This window comes from Triticum urartu, chromosome 2A (assembly GCF_056163025.1).
Source record: "Triticum urartu cultivar PI428250 chromosome 2A, HENAU_Tu73, whole genome shotgun sequence".
Taxonomy (NCBI): domain Eukaryota; kingdom Viridiplantae; phylum Streptophyta; class Magnoliopsida; order Poales; family Poaceae; genus Triticum; species Triticum urartu.
The window spans coordinates 692,453,386-692,472,706 of NC_141874.1; the positions used below are offsets into that span (position 1 = coordinate 692,453,386).

The 19,321-nt window shown below is 46.4% G+C and overlaps 4 protein-coding genes across 5 annotated transcripts; 3 read left to right on the forward strand and 1 right to left on the reverse strand.

Moving 5' to 3' along the window:
• Positions 1-6,223: 6,223 nt before the first annotated feature.
• On the forward strand, positions 6,224-9,712 carry LOC125539782 (RNA-binding protein L). The gene is made up of 7 exons (XM_048703297.2): positions 6,224-6,687; positions 7,119-7,578; positions 8,532-8,593; positions 8,673-8,803; positions 8,897-8,999; positions 9,093-9,296; positions 9,402-9,712. The coding sequence occupies exons 1-7, from the start codon at positions 6,340-6,342 to the stop codon at positions 9,402-9,404; spliced, it is 1,311 nt and encodes a 436-aa protein (XP_048559254.1). The 5' UTR covers positions 6,224-6,339; the 3' UTR covers positions 9,405-9,712.
• Positions 9,713-11,057: 1,345 nt separating this feature from the next.
• LOC125539781 (uncharacterized) lies at positions 11,058-17,185 on the forward strand. 2 transcript variants are annotated; one of them, XM_048703295.2, is made up of 10 exons: positions 11,058-11,322; positions 12,630-12,751; positions 12,829-12,941; positions 13,132-13,196; positions 13,282-13,493; positions 14,560-14,805; positions 14,970-15,071; positions 15,212-15,262; positions 16,444-16,534; positions 16,644-17,185. In XM_048703295.2, exons 1-10 carry the CDS (start codon positions 11,151-11,153, stop codon positions 16,799-16,801), a joined length of 1,332 nt encoding a protein of 443 aa, XP_048559252.1. In that variant the 5' UTR covers positions 11,058-11,150; the 3' UTR covers positions 16,802-17,185. The 2 variants fall into 2 exon arrangements, with proteins under 2 accessions (XP_048559252.1, XP_048559253.1); XM_048703296.2 differs by having other exon boundaries at positions 11,059-11,322; positions 16,647-17,185.
• Positions 17,186-17,323: 138 nt separating this feature from the next.
• Positions 17,324-18,755, forward strand: LOC147986801 (BTB/POZ and MATH domain-containing protein 5-like). Its single transcript, XM_087544961.1, has one exon. The coding sequence runs from the start codon at positions 17,942-17,944 to the stop codon at positions 18,377-18,379; it is 438 nt and encodes a 145-aa protein (XP_087401087.1). The 5' UTR covers positions 17,324-17,941; the 3' UTR covers positions 18,380-18,755.
• LOC147986802 (BTB/POZ and MATH domain-containing protein 2-like) lies at positions 17,424-17,867 on the reverse strand. The gene has a single exon (XM_087542163.1). The coding sequence runs from the start codon at positions 17,865-17,867 to the stop codon at positions 17,424-17,426; it is 444 nt and encodes a 147-aa protein (XP_087398289.1).
• Positions 18,756-19,321: the final 566 nt, after the last annotated feature.

Sequence of the window (19,321 nt, forward strand, 5' to 3'; positions counted from 1 at the left end):
ATCATGGACGACCCAAAGGATGTTATGCAGGTGCGTCTCCGGCCCGTCCAAGACGAAAAGTCCATGTTCTGTCATAATTTTTTGTCATAGAAGTAGGAGCCCGCCACATCAATGATGATACATGTTTTTGTCACAATTATTGTCGTAGAAGTGTCATAACCATGACATATTTTTTTCTTTTGGGCCTTAATGTCAAGGATGTGTCTTTTTTATAGTGCATGGTTGGAGAAATCCTTTTGCTTGGGAAACTTGATGATGATGGTTATGTCTACAAAGTGGACAGAAATAAGAAAACCATGAGGGTCAAGAAGGAAAAGAAGCTCATGATGCAGGGAAAAGGACCAAAAATAACTTCTACACAATGCGAGCAAGCTTCGTTGAAGGCGGAGCTGAGGAGATGCCACTGATGGCGATAATATCAGTCGAGGTGACCAAGTCCGAGATGGAGGGCTTGGCGGTCAGCTCATGCGAGTGAGCAAACAAGAGAAGACTTCAAGATGGCGGAGACATACTCGCCAACATGGAGTGTTAAATTTGTGTCGATATATGTGCATAGGGCTACAATTAGACTTAGACTATGTGGAGGATTAGGTGTTAGAGTCGAACATGTGTAATCCAGATGTATTACATAAAAGCACCGATGGGTAGGCAAAATAGACTAAGAGCAACTCTAATGGGGCGACCCATTTCGTCTGCCGTCGTTTGTTTGGATCGGCGCGGATAAAAGGGGAGGCCCAACACGTCGACCCAAACCCAAATTGAGTCTATTCCGCGTTCGCGCCGACACATTTGCGGCCCAAATTTACGCCCCAATTGCGTCGGCGCGGATGCGGAACGAACACCACGCGCGCCTTCTCGGTGTTCGCCGCATCCCCACCTGGCGGTCGTCCAACTGCTCGCGGCCTACATGGTCAGCTTAATTTATGACCTCGGGCCCACGTGTCAGCGACGGCGGTCGTCCTTTTTTAAGCCGACCGTGCGGCGGGGTTGTCCTCATCCGCTTCCCAGCCAGCCCCTATCCCCATCTAGCACACTCTGCTTCCCCGTCGCCGGCAAACCCTAGCCACCCTAGTGAAGCCAGATGGGGCTCTTCTTCGGCACCGGCAGCAGCAAGGCCAAGGGCAAGTCCCCCGCCATTCCCTTTCCCTAAAAGTTCCTCCCGCCTCCGCCAGCGCCAGCTCGCCGGCCGAGGCAGTGCGTGAACGTGCCAGTGCACTAGGCAGACTGGCACTGGCAGCACCGCGTGCCTCTCCCGTACCCCGATGCCACCCTGCCGCACGACTGGCACCTGGATCCGGAGAGGATCCCAGTGTCGGCGGCGCCATGGTCGGCGAGGGCGCATGCGGAGGAGGTGATGCGCCGGCGGGCGCTCCTGTCACCCGAGTAGCGCCGCGATCCCGCCTACGCAACCGACTCGCCCAACTAGGCTCGATGGTTCGCCTTCGAGCACGAGGAGGCGAGGTGATGCGGCGTTCGTGAAGTCGACCGCAGCGTGTCACCGCCCCCGCTCATCGTCCGCGAGGAGGACCAGAAGGCGGAGGCCGCCTACCAGGCGGCCCTTGCGGCAGTCTACCTTGAGAGCGAGGAGGACGAGCGGCGCATGGCAGCGGTGACCGAGGAGGAGGAGGCCGCGTACGAGGCAGCCATGGCGCAGGCCATGGCCCTCTCCGCGGCGGGCGACTGCGTCCTGCCGCCAGTGGCCCCATCGTCCCCTATCAAAGACGAGCCGGAGCCAGAGCCGGAGCCGTCCCCCATTGATCGCTACTCTTGGACGGGAGTAGTACACGAGTGGGTCAGTCGCCGCGGGTCTAGTTGGGGGCGACGCGGGCGCAGGAGGCGGTGGACCTCGAACAGTGGCGCCAGCGACGGCTGGCCGAGCAGCGCCGCCACGACGAATACCTCGAGATGCTCGAGCCCGACGCTGAGGACGAGCAGCGCGAGGCCGAGGAGGAGACGCGCCAGGAGCCGGGCAAACTTTATTTTAAATATGTATATATTCTTTTTTTTCTCACGTCGTTAAAATGAGTCAGGCCAGCGTTGGACGCATGCGCCGACCCAAACGCGAAAACGGACATTTGTGTCCGCCTGGCCGACTCAAACGGATAAAATCACCATCCATTTGGGTCAATCCGTTGGAGTTGCTGTAAAGAAAGCTGGCAGCCTTAGATACGAGATCGAGAATGAAACAGTCTGGACGCTTGTGGTAGGGATTTATTTTTCAAAACTATCACATTTTTAATAGCAAATTTGAAAACTACAACATCCAATGCCAAAAAAAATCAAAACTAGCACCCTGTCGGACACCTGTGGGCCGAAAAGGTAGTTTTCAGCCTCCTCTTGGCCGAAAAGGACTTTTCAGCCGTGCCTTGTCTGAAAAGGTGCGTACCTGTCCGAAAAGACCTTTTTGAATAGCAGTAGGCCGAAAAGTCCTTTTTGGTCAGCAGTAGGCCAAAAAGTCCTTTTTGGTCAGCAGTAGACCGAAAAGTCCGTTAGGCCCACCTTTTCATGTTAATGGTTGGCCGAAGTTGCATGGTTCCACTCTTCGGCTTACGGTAGGCCGAAATATTTTTTTATTTTGGCTTATAAATACTATGCAACCATTGCCTATCTTAGACATTGAAAAAAAAATCGCGCAACCCTTTCCCCTCAATATTTTCCCGCCAACTCTTTCCCTCCATATATTCCCACCAAACCCTTCCCGCCACCCGTTTCCCGTCAACTTCGGCCAACTTCAATAGGATATCATCTTCGTCCTCGCTGTCCTCAGTCCATAAAAATGGATGCTTTGTTGCAGTCCTTCTAAAAGTTTCACTCTTCGGCTCCACTATCTTCTTCCACCTTTCATGCAACCTAAGAAGTTCTTTATGTACCTCCTCATAGGTCCTTTCAGGCCACCCAGACCTACGTAATTCGTGAGCCAACTCATTCATTATGGTGTCACTACCGGTGAGTTCGTCCCATGGAATTAACCTATTGTCCATCCTGAAATCGGTGGCTAGCCTCAGAAGACATCTGCTCATCCCAGGGTGAAAACTACGATCAAAAGGATAATGGGACATCTCGACTACACTATATTGGACCGCTTATCCACCTTCGTGTGAATGAGATTTTATAGGTAGAGAGGAGAAAATGGCGGGAAAGAACGACTGCGGTATGGCGGGAAAGGGTTGGCGGGAACATATGGCGGGAATGCGTTGGCGGGAAACGGGTGGCGGGAACATATGGAGGGAAACAGTTGGCAGGAAAATATTGAGGGAAAAGGGTCGCGCGATTTTTTTTTCAATGTTTAAGATGGGCAATGGATGCATAGTATTTATATGCCAAAATAAAAAAAAATTACATTTTGGCCTAACGTAAGCCGAAGAGTGGAACCATGCAACTTCGGCCACCCGTTAACGTGAAAAGGTGGGCCCAAGGGATTTTTCGGCCTACTGCTGACCAAAAAGTTCTTTTCGGCCTAGGTACTCACCTCTTCGGCCAAGGCACGGCCGAAAAGTCCTTTTCGGCCAAGGAGAGGCTGAAACACCCTTTTTGACCCACACGTGGCCGACGGGGTGCTAGTTTTGATTTTTCTCCACTGCATGCTATAGTTTCCGAATTTGCTATAAAATACGTCATAGTTTTAAAAAAAATCTGTAGTAGGGATGTCCGGACTGGCTATGGCGCAACGGCCGAGGTGCACTGTGGACGGATTGTTTGTATAAGGATTCAAACCCCTTGTGCTGATATAAAAAAAAACTTTTTTGCATTGTACTTCGTATATGAGAAATTCTGAGAAGGAAAATTCTTTTGATGGCATCACAATGATTGGCTCTTGTCGTCCGTCTGAATGCTAGTTGCGGATGGTTCCTTTTCTAGCTGTCATGAATGTGCATCATTGTTCTTTGTGATATGACAAATTCATTTGTATTTCCGTTTGGAAAAGTCCCCTTTCACAGAAAGTGCTAGCCTCATATGTCTTCGCTTCTCAAAATCAAGGGAGACATGTCTCTAAAAAGCATCTCTAGCATCTAGCGCATCAACAAAAGTTACATTTGGACCAAAAAAGATTCTTTTTTATGGATTAACACCTATTTAGCAGATCTATCAAACCAATAATTTCTTAAAACTGTATAACTTTCCGTCCCTTAAAATGCAATTGTCTTGTCTATTTATACTCCAAAGGCGCAACTTCTTAGTAATTCAGTCGGTCACTCGACATTTCTATCGGCATTGACTCGCCGCCCCGTAGCCAACCTCTTCATCAGAACCGTTCCATGCAACCACCTAGGGCTGGAATTCGAGCCGAGTCGAGCCAGCTCGGCTCGACTCGCTAGAGCTCGTTTCGTTAACGAGTTAGCTCGACTCGGCTTGTTATTATAACGAGCTCAAATCTAAGATTGGCTCGACTCGTATAACTCGCGAGCTGACTCGTTTAGCTTGTTAATGTCGTTAAAGGTATGAACATAAAACCCTTAAATATTATAAAAATGATTATGTATATATTAAACATATATATCACTAACAATAGTAATTTCCTTGTAACGCATGAGTCTCCTAGACGGTTGGGCCTTCAACGGCTAGGCCTTATGTTGTGCGCCTAGGACATAGGGTGCTGAGTGGCTGATCTTTTTTTGTATTGGGAGTGGCTGATCTTTTATACCGAGCCTAACGAGTTACACGAGTACTCGTGAAATTGACTCGTTTAACTTGGTCTATAAACGATCTTAAACTAAAGCTTGGCTCGACTCGTTATTCTTCGAGTTCGAGTCGATTCGAACCGAGTCACGAACTACTCGTTTAGCTCACGAGTTTCGAGCTTTTTTTCCAGCCCTACAACCACCTTGCAGCTCTGCTACCCTATCCCGCACCTTTCTCGCTCGCTGATGCTGAAATCCGCTTTTTCGCTGCCGACGAGGCTGTGATCGTGTAGCTCTATGCAGTGGCTGCTGAGGCCCATTTTCATCGGGAATCGATCCGTTTGGCCTTCGAGATGGCGTACGAAGGTCAAGCGCAACACCTAGACGGCCCGCGGCATCAGAATCGCCGAACAAGGCCGCCATCGCCGCCGTGTCACCTAGCAGTGTGTTTTGGGTCAAAGCATTTTCCCCTTATACTTTTGATTATATGTGCTTGTTTTGGTTAATGGAATTAGTACTCACTCCGATCCAAATTAATTGACGCACACTTAGTAGTACAATTTAGTACAATTTATACTAAAGTTGTACTACTCACATCCATATTAATTGACACACAATTAGTACAATTCTAGTCACCTCCTTCCCCAAACAAATCTAGGGTTCCTCTACCTCCCGCCGCCGCCGGCGGCGGTTCACCTCATCTCCGGCGGCCTTAGGGCCATGGCTGCGTGGTGGATCATGGCCCTTAATGGCGGGAGAGCTTCGCTTTTAGATGTTTCTTCGAGTTTTGTTAGGGTTTGTGTCCTGCTCAGGAAGATAAGACGGTGGCGACTACCTGAAAATGGAATACGGAATTTTTTTCGGCCACATAAAGTTGCAGTTGCTCGACCTACTGAATCTTGGCAACCTCCTTGCTGATGATGGGAAAACTGAATACCGATGGCTTAGTTTCCGATGAGGGCTCTGCCGGAGCGGGTATGGTGCTCAGGGACAGCATGGGCTATATTGTTTTCTCGGCGTGTAGGAAATTGTCCACGTAGAGATGCTCTTGAAGTGGAGTTGTATGCATGCATGGAGGGTGTCTCATTTTATTTGCAGAAAAGTGATCTTCCTATAATGATGGATTCAAGTGTGGCAGTAAAGCTTATTCAAGCCAAAGAAATTGATAGATCAGTTTATCCTTCTCTAGTTATAGAAATTAGACATCTTTTGAGTCCTCGTGAATCTTGTATTACTCATATTTCTCGATTCCGAAATAGGGCTAGTGCCAGTTTAACAGTTTTTGTTCGTACCAAAGGAGAACCGTGACATGGTTAGGTTCTGGTCCTGAGTACGTAAACCTGCTGATGATGGTAACTCTATGAGTTGAGTAATGCAAGTTTTTCATCCAAAAAAAAGATTGTAAGTATTTCGAAAAAAAGAAAGCTTTGAGAAAACAATATATATTTATTTTTTTACAGAAAAAGAGTCCTAATTTCTTTTAGAAAAAAAGCGGAATTTTAGGGGGGGGGGGGGGGGGGGGGGCAAGAAAAAAGAAACAGGACACGGGCGCCGCGCTCTACTCGCCCACGGTAATAAAAAAGGAGAGCCGGAATCCCTGTACACGGACGAATCTCAGCCCTGAAATCCCCATCTCCTCCCCCGTATCCCTCCTCTCTCCCGTCCCTCTCCCCTCCCCCTCTCTCCTCCCTAGGGTTCGGGTCTCTCCTCCCCCGTCGCCATGATGCAGCCACCGCCGCCGTCGCAGCCGCAGCCGGGCATGGGCGCCCCCATGCCGCCGCAGGGCGCGGGAGGGCAGCCGCCGCACTGGGGCGCGATCCCGCCGCCGATGCCCCACTACGCGCAGCCGCCCCCGCAGCAGCAGCCGCCGCCGCAGGCCATGTGGGGCCAGCCGCCGCCCCAGGCCGCGCCCTACGGCCAGGTGCCCGCCCCGCAGCAGTACTACGCCGCGCCGCAGGCCCCCGCCGCCCCCGCGGCCTCGGACGAGGTCAGGACGCTCTGGATCGGGGACCTCCAGTACTGGATGGACGAGAACTACATCTACAGCTGCTTCGCCAACACCGGGGAGGTACGTGTCCCGATCTGTCCGACCCCAGATTCGTTCGGCCCGTCGCTCTGATGCGAGATTTGTTCGGGCTCGGCTTGCCCTAGTGGATGCACGCGCGTCGCGGGTCTAGATGTAAAAGGGTTAGGGATTTAGTTGTGATGGTAGAACTGCGAGGCGAGTTACTTTTCCGTGGATTATGTCTTCGTCACAGGGAAAGAAAATCAAGCTTTAGCTGTGGTTCTGGAGCAGTTGGGTGTTTTGGCACGGTTGTATGATTGGTGTTGTGAAGACTAAAACTGTCAACTGCGTCTTGTGAAAATAAAAATTCTCTAGCTAACTGATGTGTTTGTTCCTGCTTATATATGTACCCTTTTACACATGTGTGTGCATGTTCTGCAGACCATGTGTTATATGTAAAGTTGCTAAAGATGACCTTTTTTGTTAATTTGCAGTTCCAATCTGTGAAGCTTATCCGTGACAAGCAAACTGGACAGCTTCAGGGCTATGGCTTTGTCGAGTTTGCAAGCCATGCAGCCGCTGAGCGAGTTCTTCAGACATTCAATGGTCAAATGATGCCAAATGTTGAGTTGGCATACAGACTGAACTGGGCCAGTGCTGGTGAAAAGCGTGATGATACCCCGGACTATACAATCTTTGTTGGGGATTTGGCAGCTGATGTTACAGACTACATGTTACAGGAGACATTCAGGGTCCATTACCCTTCAGTGAAGGGCGCAAAGGTTGTAACTGACAAGATGACAATGCGTTCAAAAGGCTATGGGTTTGTGAAGTTTGGTGACCCTACAGAGCAAGCTCGAGCCATGACTGAAATGAATGGAATGCCCTGTTCTTCCAGACCTATGCGCATTGGTCCAGCAGCAAATAGAAAGACAACTGGGGTTCAGGAGAGAGGTAAATGTTGTCAATCTCATGTCGCTGCAATGGCCTTCTGCTATTACATGTATACATTTACTTCTCATGCATACCTGATTGCTATGTTTTATGGTGCCTTTGTCCTTTTATAAATTCATGTTGTTCTACTTGTTTGTGTCTGAACAATGCAAAGCTAGGTATTACCTTTTTTTTGCATGCAAGAAGACATTATTCATTAGTATAATGGTTTCAGCATGGATTTGCATCATTTAATGCTCAATTAGATAAATAAAATATAGTAAACTCATGCTATCCGGAAGCAGCATATCAACAGTTCCACCATATATGCCCTGCAATTGACTTGAGCTGTGGCATTTCTTATTTAAATCAGTTATGCCCTAAGTTTGCTGTCCTAAGTTTGTAGTCTGTTTCTGGTTCTTCTATTTATTTTTTACTTTCCTACTCCCTCCGTCCCCCAAAACAACTTTAGTACAAAGTTGTACCAAGTCAGCGACACTTACTTCGGGACGGAGGGAGTACTAGTTATCTGTCACTATAATGTATGTATATCTTTAGAACACCTTTCCTGTGTATAAATAAAAATGCTATGGTCCATGCTCAATCAGAATATACACATGCAAAGTAAACTGGTATATTGTGTCGTGATTGCTTCGTTCACCAGAGTTTAGCAGTTGAGAGATGGAATCCCTTCCACATGCATTGAGAGTTAAACTTCCCATCTCAAATTTTTGCTAAGTGAATTTTGTATGACCTTTTGGTAATTATTCCTTATTTATTTATCTATCTTATTATGCACTGCTTTAGTCACATGTTATTTATTTATTTAGCTTTTGCACTGCTTTAGTGACATGGTATATTTATCATTTAAATTTTGTGTCTCTTGCATGATATGCATTCATGTTTATTTATTCTTTGTTATTTAACAAGTCTTACAACGTATTTCCTTCACTTTTTTTTGCTTTCATTTACAGTACCAATTCCAAATACAAATACTCAAGGAGCTCAGTCTGACAATGATCCTAACAATACCACCGTGCGTTCTTAGTTCTACTTTTCTGTATTACACCAATTGAATTTCAGTGTGTTGAACATAGTTGTTTCTTTGGTCTCAGATATTTGTTGGTGGCCTTGACCCCAATGTCACTGAAGATGCCTTGAAACAAGTGTTTGCTCCATATGGGGAAGTTGTCCATGTCAAGATCCCTGTTGGGAAGAGATGTGGCTTTGTTCAGTATGCTAACAGGTCGATTTTTTTCTGTTTAATAGTTTAGTTGTTTCTTGTGCGCGTATTTTTGAAGTACTTCCTTCTAAGTTACTCTTCTGACTGCATATTCAGGCCTTCTGCTGAGCAAGCTCTGCAATTGCTGCAAGGGACCTTGGTTGGTGGTCAGAATGTGAGGCTTTCATGGGGACGAAGCCCTTCAAACAAACAAACTCAGGTTTAATTCTTGCATGCTAAACTTCTATCCTGTCTTGAGTTGTATGTATACTAGATGTAAAGTGGGTAATATATAACACATGAACATTTTCAGCCTCAGGAAGCCAGCCAGTGGGGTGCAGGTGCTGCTGCTGGTGCTGCTGGTGGTTACTATGCTGGATATGGACAAGGCTACGAGGCTTATGGACAAGGGTATGCACAGCCTCAAGACCCTAACTTGTATGGTTATGGAGCCTATGCTGGTTATCCCAACTACCAACAACCAGCAGCGGCACCGCAGCCACCGCCACCGCAACAGGTGAAGTCCCCTATCTATATAAGCGCAAATCTTAGCTCTTGATAATCTTATTAGTACTTAATACCACCAGCAGCCTGGCTAATCTAAAACTTACCATTTCTGCAGTGAGCCCTCCTCGTGGGTCGTCCAGACAGATGAGAACCCCTGTTTGAAGGCACTGTCAAGGCTAATGTTGTAGCACCTGTCGATAGAGAGAGACGGTTCCTGGACTCCGGATTTTGATTGCCCCATGGCAAGGTCTATTGTTGTGTTATTATGCACTATATTATGATCAGCTGTTGTCTGTCCCGCTGTGGTGATCCTTTGGATATGTACTTGGAAACTTAGCTTTGTTTCGCCGCATGTCCTTGTCTACTGTTATTTACCGTTGCTATCTTCTGCTGTTAAATTATATACTATTTGTACCGTTTGCTTCCTGCTGCATTTGTTTATGTTGTTGCTTTGTGGTTTGGATTCTTCCTTTTATCAGAGAAGATGATAACCCAACAGCTTTGGTCTGGTGGCCTGATCGGCCACATGGGCAGATCAGATCACAGGGCATGGCATGCTTGGTGCTGTCGACCGTGGAATTTCGTTTGATAGTGTTTGTTTCATACAGTATTACTAGAATGGTTTGATTAGCACTTGGTTCAGCCGTGGATTTGTCAATTATTTTGATGTCTTTGTAGTCGTAGTTGCAATCTCCCTTTTGTTTGGTGACATTTTGGTTCTATCTATTGTTCTGTTTATATCTAATAATTGCTCCGTACATATATCTTTTTTACTGCAAGAGCAGAGCATTTTGGTTCTACTTTCTACTACTCCCTTGGTCGGCTAGTTTGGTAGCCTGTGATCCCAGGGGAAGATCCCCGTCAAAAACCAGGGCACATAGCCCACGAGGCAAACTCGGCCGTGCAAAACCACCGCGACATTTGGTCTGCTCGCTTGCTGGGATATTCTCCCCTGATCCCCTTCCTTTCCCTGGGAGAGAAAACCATGCCTATATATGTCGGGGAGAAAAGCCACTCCTGACGCTGGCGCATCTAGCGATCTCCTCCCCTCTCCACTGTCCTCCAAATTGCAGAGGTGATCTCCCTGTCATAGAAGGAGAGGATCTCCCATGGGCATGGAAATCTCCCGGTGGAGGATTAGAGCCCTGAGATATTCTCCCCTTGCAACCAAATTAGGTCTAAGAGTGTCAAAAAAACTCTTATGTTATGGGACGAAGTGAGTAATACAATACTCAAAGACCATCGATTGGAAAAGAACAGAATAACATTTGATCTCACGAAAAATTAAAAACTATTACCCGGCTATGTATGTAGCTAACTAATGAAACATTTGATGACAAATTGGCTATGTATATAGCTAACGGATGAAACATTTGATGACGAATCTAAAGATAAGCGCGGTACATCAAATCGCTTCTAAATGTCCGTGGAAATCTAGAAATGGTTTGAAGGAGTCCTCTCTCCCTGGTGTACGGCGTCGGAGTGGCCCTGATTACTTAACGTAGTGCATTAGTAGAAAGTAGAGCCAACATTTTGAATCACCATATGAAAAAAAAACTAAAGTAATCACAGAGTTACAGACGCCAGCTGCAAAGCGACAAGGGTGACGAGAAAGGCAGCCAGAGCCAGCCATAATTCCAGACAGGGCGCTGTAGCACATGTACAGCCCGAGATTCCTTGCCGTTGTCGCGCGCGCGCGCATGCATCAAGATCCGCGACCTCCTCGATCCAAATCCGACCCGTCCGTCAGACACACGGCCGCACGCGGCACGCGCCCGCCCGGGCTCCTTCCCCCCCCTCGCTCGCCTTTCCGCCCACCCTGGCCTCTGCCTCGTCGCCTCCCCCCTCTCCTCCCCACCACCCCATGGCCCGCCCCAAAAAGGCCAAGGCGGCGCCGGCGCCGGCGCCGCCGGCCGTCTGCGAGGCGCTGCTGCTGGCGACCGTCTGCATGGTCGGCCTCCCCGTCGAGGTCCAGGTCCGCGACGGATCCGCCTACGCCGGCGTCTTCCACACCGCCTCCCTCGACGCCGGATACGGTGCGCGCCCCCCTCTCCCCCCTCCCTCCCTCCATCTCTCGTGGGTCTGGTTCGGGGACGGCGTCGGGTCCCGGGATCACGCGAATGGCCGCTCGGGCCGTGATCCGGCTGCTCGGTGGAGATAGTGGATGCCGCGTGCCTAGTGACGCGACCCGACCTGGTTCGTCCCTGTTTATTTTTTCCTGGGAATGGGCTGTGATCTGCTTGTTCCTCGACCTGCCGCGGCCGCCGGGATGCCGCGTGTTGCTAGTATTTTGTTCTGGCGCTGGGGCTGGGGCGGATTCGGGGGCGGGTGGTGGAGATCGCTGGGTTATGTTCATCTTCTGCGATGGGGGCGGCTGCGTGTGGTCTGCTCTATAGAGGCCGAGATCCTGGTCGTTCGGTCTTCCTGATTTCGGGGAGAAATTGTGCTGGGAATTGTATCTGGACTGGTTCGAGCGATCCGGGTTTCTACAATGCAAGTGCATCTAGATTGTTTCCTTCTCCCTTCTCTCCTTCCTATATCGCCGCCCTGCCGTGAGCCTGAAGCGTCATATGGAGGATCTCTTGCGCATCAGGGTGGATTCAAATGCAGTTCATCCAGATCACGGGAAAAGTGTTTCTGCTTTCCCTGTTCCAGTTACAGATCACGTGCTGCAGCGATGTTGTATGAATCATTCTTGTGGATTTAGGGGCGAATTCCCTTGCCCCTTGTTGCTGTTTTTGGTCTCTGGGGGGACTTGGTGCGTGCTATGTTGTGGAAATGAGTTATAATAGACGAATGCTTTCATTCCGTGATCAAAGCGATTATGCTCGATTGTGAGATCCAACAACAGTACAAAGGTAAATAGTTATTATCGGGCATTATGAAGGACATGCAGTGTAATGAAATTACCGGTTCGGTTTCACTCTACATTTGAGCTGTGATGAACAATTCCGGGTGGATTTCTCGATACCATTGAAAATGATGTGGTTTATGTATTCTAATTGCTCTTGGGATTTCCGCCTTGGGGGCAATATTGCTACATCAGTCCCTTTATTTTGCTTATTAATTCGTTCTCTTAGATTTTTTTGCAAGTTCTCCAGGAAATATCCTTTTCCTTGGGAGATCATGCGCACAATTTGTGGATTGACCTTGATTTCACATCATCTCTACTGTGATCTGATAGTCTCAACTCCTTTAAGTCCTTTTTACCTCATAATTTGAGTTTGTCAACTGCTCATATACTTCGTACTTTCGAGTCTTGGGCAGTATAATGTTTGTTGTGTTCTACCAAATTTTAGTTTTGGGGGAGAACACATTGGATTAATGGTTTTGTGTTGAGCAGGTGTTGTGCTAAAGAAAGCAAGGAAGATTGCAAACGGAAAGGACAATGCCAATCTAGTGCTGGGAGCTTTTGTGGACACTCTTGTTGTTCTCCCAGATGATCTTGTGCAAGTGATTGCAAAGGTAGGTTTAATGCACTTATATGTTAGTTGAAACACATTGCCTTCTGATGGAGCTGACAAAAATGGTTGTTTTGCCAGGACTTCTCCCTTGCTACTAAAGATATTTCTAAAACTAGTGCTTGTGATGTGGTGGCAGCCAGTGGATTGACGCAGCCTCAAACTTCACATTTGGGAGACCCAAAAGCATCCAGGTCTGTAAATGTGTATCCACCAAAGTATACCGATTGCTTGCCCCCAGTAACTGGATACCTTTAACCGTTACAATTTTTCATTGCTGGTTCAGAATGTACATCAAGCAATATATTCTACTTGATTGTATTCTGCTTATTTTTACCATGTCTTATTCATTGTTGACCTTCATTAATGCTATTTCTGTCACAGACAGGTTGAGAAGTGCAGCAGGCTGTGTCAGAATAGTGATAACCCCACTGGGAAAACTGCTCCAAGTACTAACTCTAGCCCTTTTTGTCTTCTATTCAGATAGCCCTTTCATCCTTCCCTTCCTTGCACTAAACCTTTCTGATTTCTCAGTGAACAGTAATGCTGCAAATGTCTGCTCTCCAATTGAACATATAGTGCCAAATTGGAATGCAATTCCAACTTCTGCTGATATTGGATCAAAAGAGGGAAATGTTGTTAATTCAGTTTTAGCTACTCCTGTGGTAGCTTCAAATGTTAAAACATCTCAACCCATCAACAATTCATCTATTAAAGCTGTCATGTCAAGCAAAACCACTGCTAAGGTGAGCTCTTTTGGTATGTGTTAATAGCGATAGATTTGTCTACATCTTATTCTTCCTTATAAAGTAGTACTCCCTGCCATGTATCTCCATTTGGAGCAAAGCATAGTAATAAACTGTACGAATTTATGTATTATTTCAACTATGTACAATGCTTAACTATACTGATTTATTGATTATCGCAATATGTTGTAAATGTATGCATTTTCTCAATAGTAATGTATAATACTATGTTGCTAATAATATTATTGCAGATGCAAGTACTGAAATACAAATTTATATATTAACTCAACTCCGCACATAATGCTTAAGTGTACTGATTTATTGATTATCTCAATTATTTCCTAAATGTGTGCCTTTTCTAAGCATTATACTTAGTACTCTCATGCCAAACATAAAATTATTGTCGATAACTGAATGCACAGGGAAAATACTTTAGAATCTAGTCGTAAAATTAAATACGGCCTGCCAAGGGTCAATGTTCTTGACCAAAGTATTGCTGCTATGATAGTGCATTCCTATTTTGGATTATGATGCATAGAAGTTTTCTTTTTTCTGAAAAGATTCAAATAAGGCACGTGCAACATTGCCAGGTGGGAGCGTGTAGAAGAGAACTGTTTCTTTCCACGTAGGACAATTGTTCTAATGTTGTACTGTCGATGCTTAAATAGGCGCTGGCACGTCTTAGGTGCTTGTGCATATATCTTTGATCTAATTGGTAGATAAAACAACAATCTAAGCCTCTACAAGACATACTACCTCTGTACCGAAATACTTGTAGCTGGGGGAAACTAGTAAAAGTTCCCCCAACTACAAGTATTTCGGTACGGAGGGAGTAGTTGTCTTGCATGGGGAGATGCCTCTTACTTTGGCACTTGCCTATACTCATCTTTAAGCACCCATGTAAATGCATCTTGCATTTGTACATGCCCTACTTCCAATGCCTTTTTTACTGGTGTTCATGAACCTTCCTGTGCTTTATTATCATCTTCAGTACTACATTATATATATGACATGCAGTTCATTGTTATCAGTCTATTCATTTTGCCTTTTAACATTATTATGTCAGGAATCCAAACTCAATCCCCATGCTAAGGTCTTCGCTCCATCTTTTGCAAGTTCCAGACCAGTACTTGCAGCTGCATCCCCCGTTAACCCAAACTATATCTCAAACTCGGTCTCTGGAGTTCCAACTGGTGTACCTGTATTTCAAACTCACTCGCATCAAGGCAGTTCGTCTCTATCCAGCAAGGTTGTTCATTATAATAACCTGGCTCCTGGAAACTTTGGAATGTCACCTCAATATGTTCAATCAGTAAGTAACTTGATTTCTTTTAGCTGGATGCACCACCATATTATATATCATGTGATACAAGCGAAATACGACATAAGATGTCAACTCTTACACATGGTTAACTATGATATGTTCATGCTTCTGAATTTTGATGCACGCTGCTGTCTACATTTTTTGCATGACAGGTTGTGGGGCATAATGTCGGAAGGCTAGATCCTGCAAGACTCGGTACACCATATCACCCCTTGCAAGTGGGATCAACCTATATCAGCCCTAGTCCTCAGCCTGTAAGTCCTATATTTATTTTTCAGTAAGATATGTAGTCCATATTAATTTAGAAATCTGTTCATTTGTGTCTATTTATTAGTTGAAATTATTGTCATTTGCTACTCAGCTGAACCAAATTGTTTTATTTCATGCTTTATAGATGGTCGATGGGAAGTTCAGTCCTGTTGTTTATGTTCATCCAGTTTCTCAGGTGAGCCATTGCTGTTTGTATCAAGGGTTCAAGGGGATCTCTTTCATAGGAGGAGGATGATACATGCATAATTGTAGAAACATGCCTATCTAGAAATTATCCAAGCTGAACTTTGCAAATAAAATTGTTTTTAGAAATAGACTAGCAAAACATGCCCGTGCATTGCAACGGAAAAAAAATCATCCCTCATACTCACACCTGACAACATCGAATCCCTTGAAATCTTCACGATGCCACACGACAAACAACATGATAAGTGGTGTTGCGCAAAAAACATGAGGTTTGATGATTTTTGAAGTGTACTCAAGATGTTTCCAATTTATTAGGGAACAGAAATATCAACGTTAAGCCGGCATTTCCAAAATACCCCATATAAAGAAGATATTAATTAAGGTTGCATCCTAAACGGAATTTTAGAAATGATTAATATAATAACATATTTGAAATCTACACATTTTTGAGTGATTTCCATATATAACATGTTAATTTTGGAGTTGGGATTTGAAAGTTATGATTAAATATTTTCTTTTGAATCTGCCTGAAAATAGAAAGGATAAAAATAGAGTAGCTGGGCCGAAACTGGAGCTTCGGGATCGAACCCAGGTCTCAGGTGTGAAGCAGTGAGGCTCATACCACTACGCCTCTCGGGCGCTTGTGATGTATGTCAGGGGCTTACTATTAATAAGCTGTAGCTGTCGGTGATTTTAGAAGGGAAAAAGTAAACTGTTTTTTTCCACTTACTGGTGGCAAGGTGGGTAATTATTAACAACTCCAGGGGTAATTTAATGACTGACGGACAGAAGCACTAATCCCTTTATTATTAGGTATAGATATAGATAGATATCTTACTGCCTCGGTAAACCTTGAACGTTGGTTAGTGGAGATTAGCATCACACATTAGTATCTTGCGGCTTCAGTGTTTGCGATGGATGTTGTGACCCTGATGCTGTATAGACTTATTTTGTGCATCAAATTCACTTGCTTATCAAATGGTTTTTAATTTTTTCCTTAACCGGCTGGCTTCTTAAAATCTCATCCATGTAACAAACCCTGGTGCAACAACGCAAATGTTTACTGTAAATATAAACTGGAACGGACACAGAATTTTGATAAGAGAACTAGAATGGACATACATTTTCTTCTGGCTCATTCTGTCTTATCTGTTATTTTCTCTATTGAAGGATGCTATGCGTGGAACACCAGTTATGTCCCAAGTATGGCCTCGCCCTTTGCTGTTGAACTCGCATCAAGCTAGCTTGCAAAAGTTTCAAGGTAACAGACATTACAGGTTTCAGCCTCATTGTCTTTGATCGAATAATAATAAAAAGTATTGAAGCGTTTTTGTTATCATACTGATGCCATATTTTCATGCCCTCTTCAGCAGGCACTGCCCCGTTCTTTGGGGCTCCGCCAGTCATGGCAACTGGGAACCTGCCCATGGTGATGCCGAGCCCTGCAACGCTTGTGCAGCCATTCCAGGCCATTCATCCAATCATGGTTCCTTCCGCGACCAGTATGTATCCAGGCAAATACATGTAAACTTGTCATACCGCTGTGTTATCTGATTTCTTTGGAAGAAGAATCTTGACTTTACCCTTTTGGCTTTTCGGGGTATACATCTAAGAGGACTCGCAGTTTTGCCTACCCTGTCAATTCACCTACTAGTTGCTGGTCATTGTCCGTCTTTTTATTGGGAGGACTTGCAACGTTTGCCATAAGCCATAGTCGGTGTGGCTTATGGTTTAATTTTTCGGGAGAGTTCATGGGAGGAGTTGATATGAAAATAGAGAGGAGATTGAAGCGATTCTTTGACTGCCTTGGCGGCAACACATTTTACCTGTTCTTTTGCGTTTGCAGAGCAGTATGTACCGTGAAACATTGTAAATGAGTAAGATAGTGAAGTGGCCCCCCTTTTCTTCTCCATCTTGCAAGTGTGATGTTGCTGCTATGAATGTCATATTTTGTTGCAAGTGTAGTTCTGGGACTATTATTCTTGTAGCTTTAACGTGTAGCCTGTACGAATGTTATATTTTGTTGCAAGTGTAGTTCTGGGACTATTATTCATGTAGCTTTCACGTGTAGCCTGTACAATCTTTCGTTGCAGTGCTTTTAGCAATTTGGTCGATTGTGTTCCTCGGTGGAAAGAAGTCGGTCAGGCGTGCTATACGGCTGATCTTTTGCCATCCGATCCGTGCCCCTGGATCCCCAAGACTCTTCCCTCCGATGCTAGCGGCCGGCAACACGTCGAGATGAAGCGCTCCTTGAACTTCAGGACGGTGCCCGACACTTTCTTTGGCGGCTTAAACTCTAAGCGCACCCCATCCTTAGGTCGGACACAACGGTGTTGATCCGTCGGCACGTACGTGGTCATGACGGCCTCCTCATCGATCCTTATGCACAGCTCCTCTTCACACATGAGTTTCAACTTTTCCAGCCCGTACTTGCCTGCGGCGACCAGCAGGTGCTCCATCACCATGGCGTCGTACCCTCCTTCGTCGCGGCACGCCGGCAGCAAGTCCGTGTAGACGTAGTGAAGGAGCATCTCGAAGATGGCCGGCTCCACGCCGACGACCTCGACGACGCACCGCGTGCCCTTCTCCGGCATTGGGCCAGGAGCTGAGCTCCGAAGACCGGCGACCGCGCGGCCAGGAGGAACCGGTGCCGCCGCCGGTCACGAAGATGGCGCCGCCGCTGCCGGTCACGATGGGCGCGTCGTCCACATCGAGACGCATCATAAAGCACGTCACCGGGTCGTTCAGTTTCGAGGTGACCAACTACTCGCAGCTCAAGGACGCGGGCTTCCACGCGCGCGTCACTTCGCCCGTCTTCAGCTTCGGCGGCCATGACTGGCAGATCACCTTCTATCCGGACGACAAGGACGGCCACGCCTCCTCCTACCTGCGTTATCTCGGCCCAGCCATGGAGGTGAGGGCCAAGTTCACGCTGAGTGTGACGGGGAAGGAGGGCCAGCCACCGCTAGTCCGCCGCGACACGCCGGAGCGCGTCTTCACTCCAGAACACCGCCGGAGAACAAGCCAGGGCTTCCTCAAATTCGTCGCCAAGTCCAAGTTGGACGTATCCCATCTATGTCGTGACTTATCCTTCTTCTCACCTTAGCCAACATGGTTTCGGTGCTCACACAATCGCAACACGTTTGAGTTTTGTCAATCCCAAGTCGTTCCTCCCTCGGTATAAGATGAGAAACAAAATTACTTTTTCCTGTGAGATTTTGACGAGACGCACATGCGTTGTTATAGATGAGTTCTTTTGTGTCCAATCCTCATTTTCTTGAGGTTTTCATTTGCAATCTGGATCCGTACTGGTATGAAAGAAAAACGTGGCACGCGTTATTGATTAAAGTTGCACCCTAAATAATATTTTTAAAATAACGAGGGGACGTGCATAGGCATTCCCATCCCGCCCACGGTTGGCCCAGCCTCCAGCACTTCCGGCACCGACGGCGACGAAGCAAAGCAAAGCTTTGATGACTGGTCCGGCGAGATATACGCACGTACACCACGGCTGCTCGATTTGCACGCAACCAGACCGATTAACCGGTGGCCTCACCAAACAGTCCGCCTGCTAGCCAGGAGCACCAACCGCATGTACACTCTCTAGAATCCGTCGTTACCATCTTCCTTCGTCCCATCTTTAAGCATGCTCAATGTATTGATCTTGCCATACCTCTTTTGTCGTTGATGCCACCACGGCGTCACAGTGGCGGCGCCAGGAAATGAAGGCTGGGTATTCATTCAATTTTTTTGGCTCTAAATGTAGTATATGAACCAAACAAATGAATATGAATGCATTTTACAGCACAAGCAATTTTTCCTGACACAGAAAAATCATTCTACAACATCATGAATAGTAGAGGAGTTGTACCGAATTATTCAACCAATAATATTTTCACGCACTCAGTAGGCAGTAGCAGAGTGATGTGCATATTTGACAGCAACACAAGCAGCAAATTGTCCCCAAAACTTTAACCCGGAATACCCACCTTAAGACTAATCAAATTCAGCACTAGTAGGCAGTAGCTCGTTGCATTCAAATTCAGCA

What these genes read in the sequence shown, in the direction of transcription:
- LOC125539782 (XM_048703297.2), top strand. Translation starts at nt 6,340, where the DNA reads ATGATGCAGCCACCGCCGCCGTCGCAGCCGCAGCCGGGCATGGGCGCC. An exon ending in GCTTCGCCAACACCGGGGAG is followed by an intron (nt 6,688 to 7,118) that starts GTACGTGTCCCG and finishes GTTAATTTGCAG; the next exon opens with TTCCAATCTGTGAAGCTTAT. An exon ending in TTTGTTCAGTATGCTAACAG is followed by an intron (nt 8,804 to 8,896) that starts GTCGATTTTTTT and finishes CTGCATATTCAG; the next exon opens with GCCTTCTGCTGAGCAAGCTC.
- LOC125539781 (XM_048703295.2), top strand. Translation starts at nt 11,151, where the DNA reads ATGGCCCGCCCCAAAAAGGCCAAGGCGGCGCCGGCGCCGGCGCCGCCG. An exon ending in CACTGGGAAAACTGCTCCAA is followed by an intron (nt 13,197 to 13,281) that starts GTACTAACTCTA and finishes CTGATTTCTCAG; the next exon opens with TGAACAGTAATGCTGCAAAT. An exon ending in TAGCTTGCAAAAGTTTCAAG is followed by an intron (nt 16,535 to 16,643) that starts GTAACAGACATT and finishes TGCCCTCTTCAG; the next exon opens with CAGGCACTGCCCCGTTCTTT.
- LOC147986802 (XM_087542163.1), bottom strand. Translation starts at nt 17,867, where the DNA reads ATGCCGGAGAAGGGCACGCGGTGCGTCGTCGAGGTCGTCGGCGTGGAG.
- LOC147986801 (XM_087544961.1), top strand. Translation starts at nt 17,942, where the DNA reads ATGGCGCCGCCGCTGCCGGTCACGATGGGCGCGTCGTCCACATCGAGA.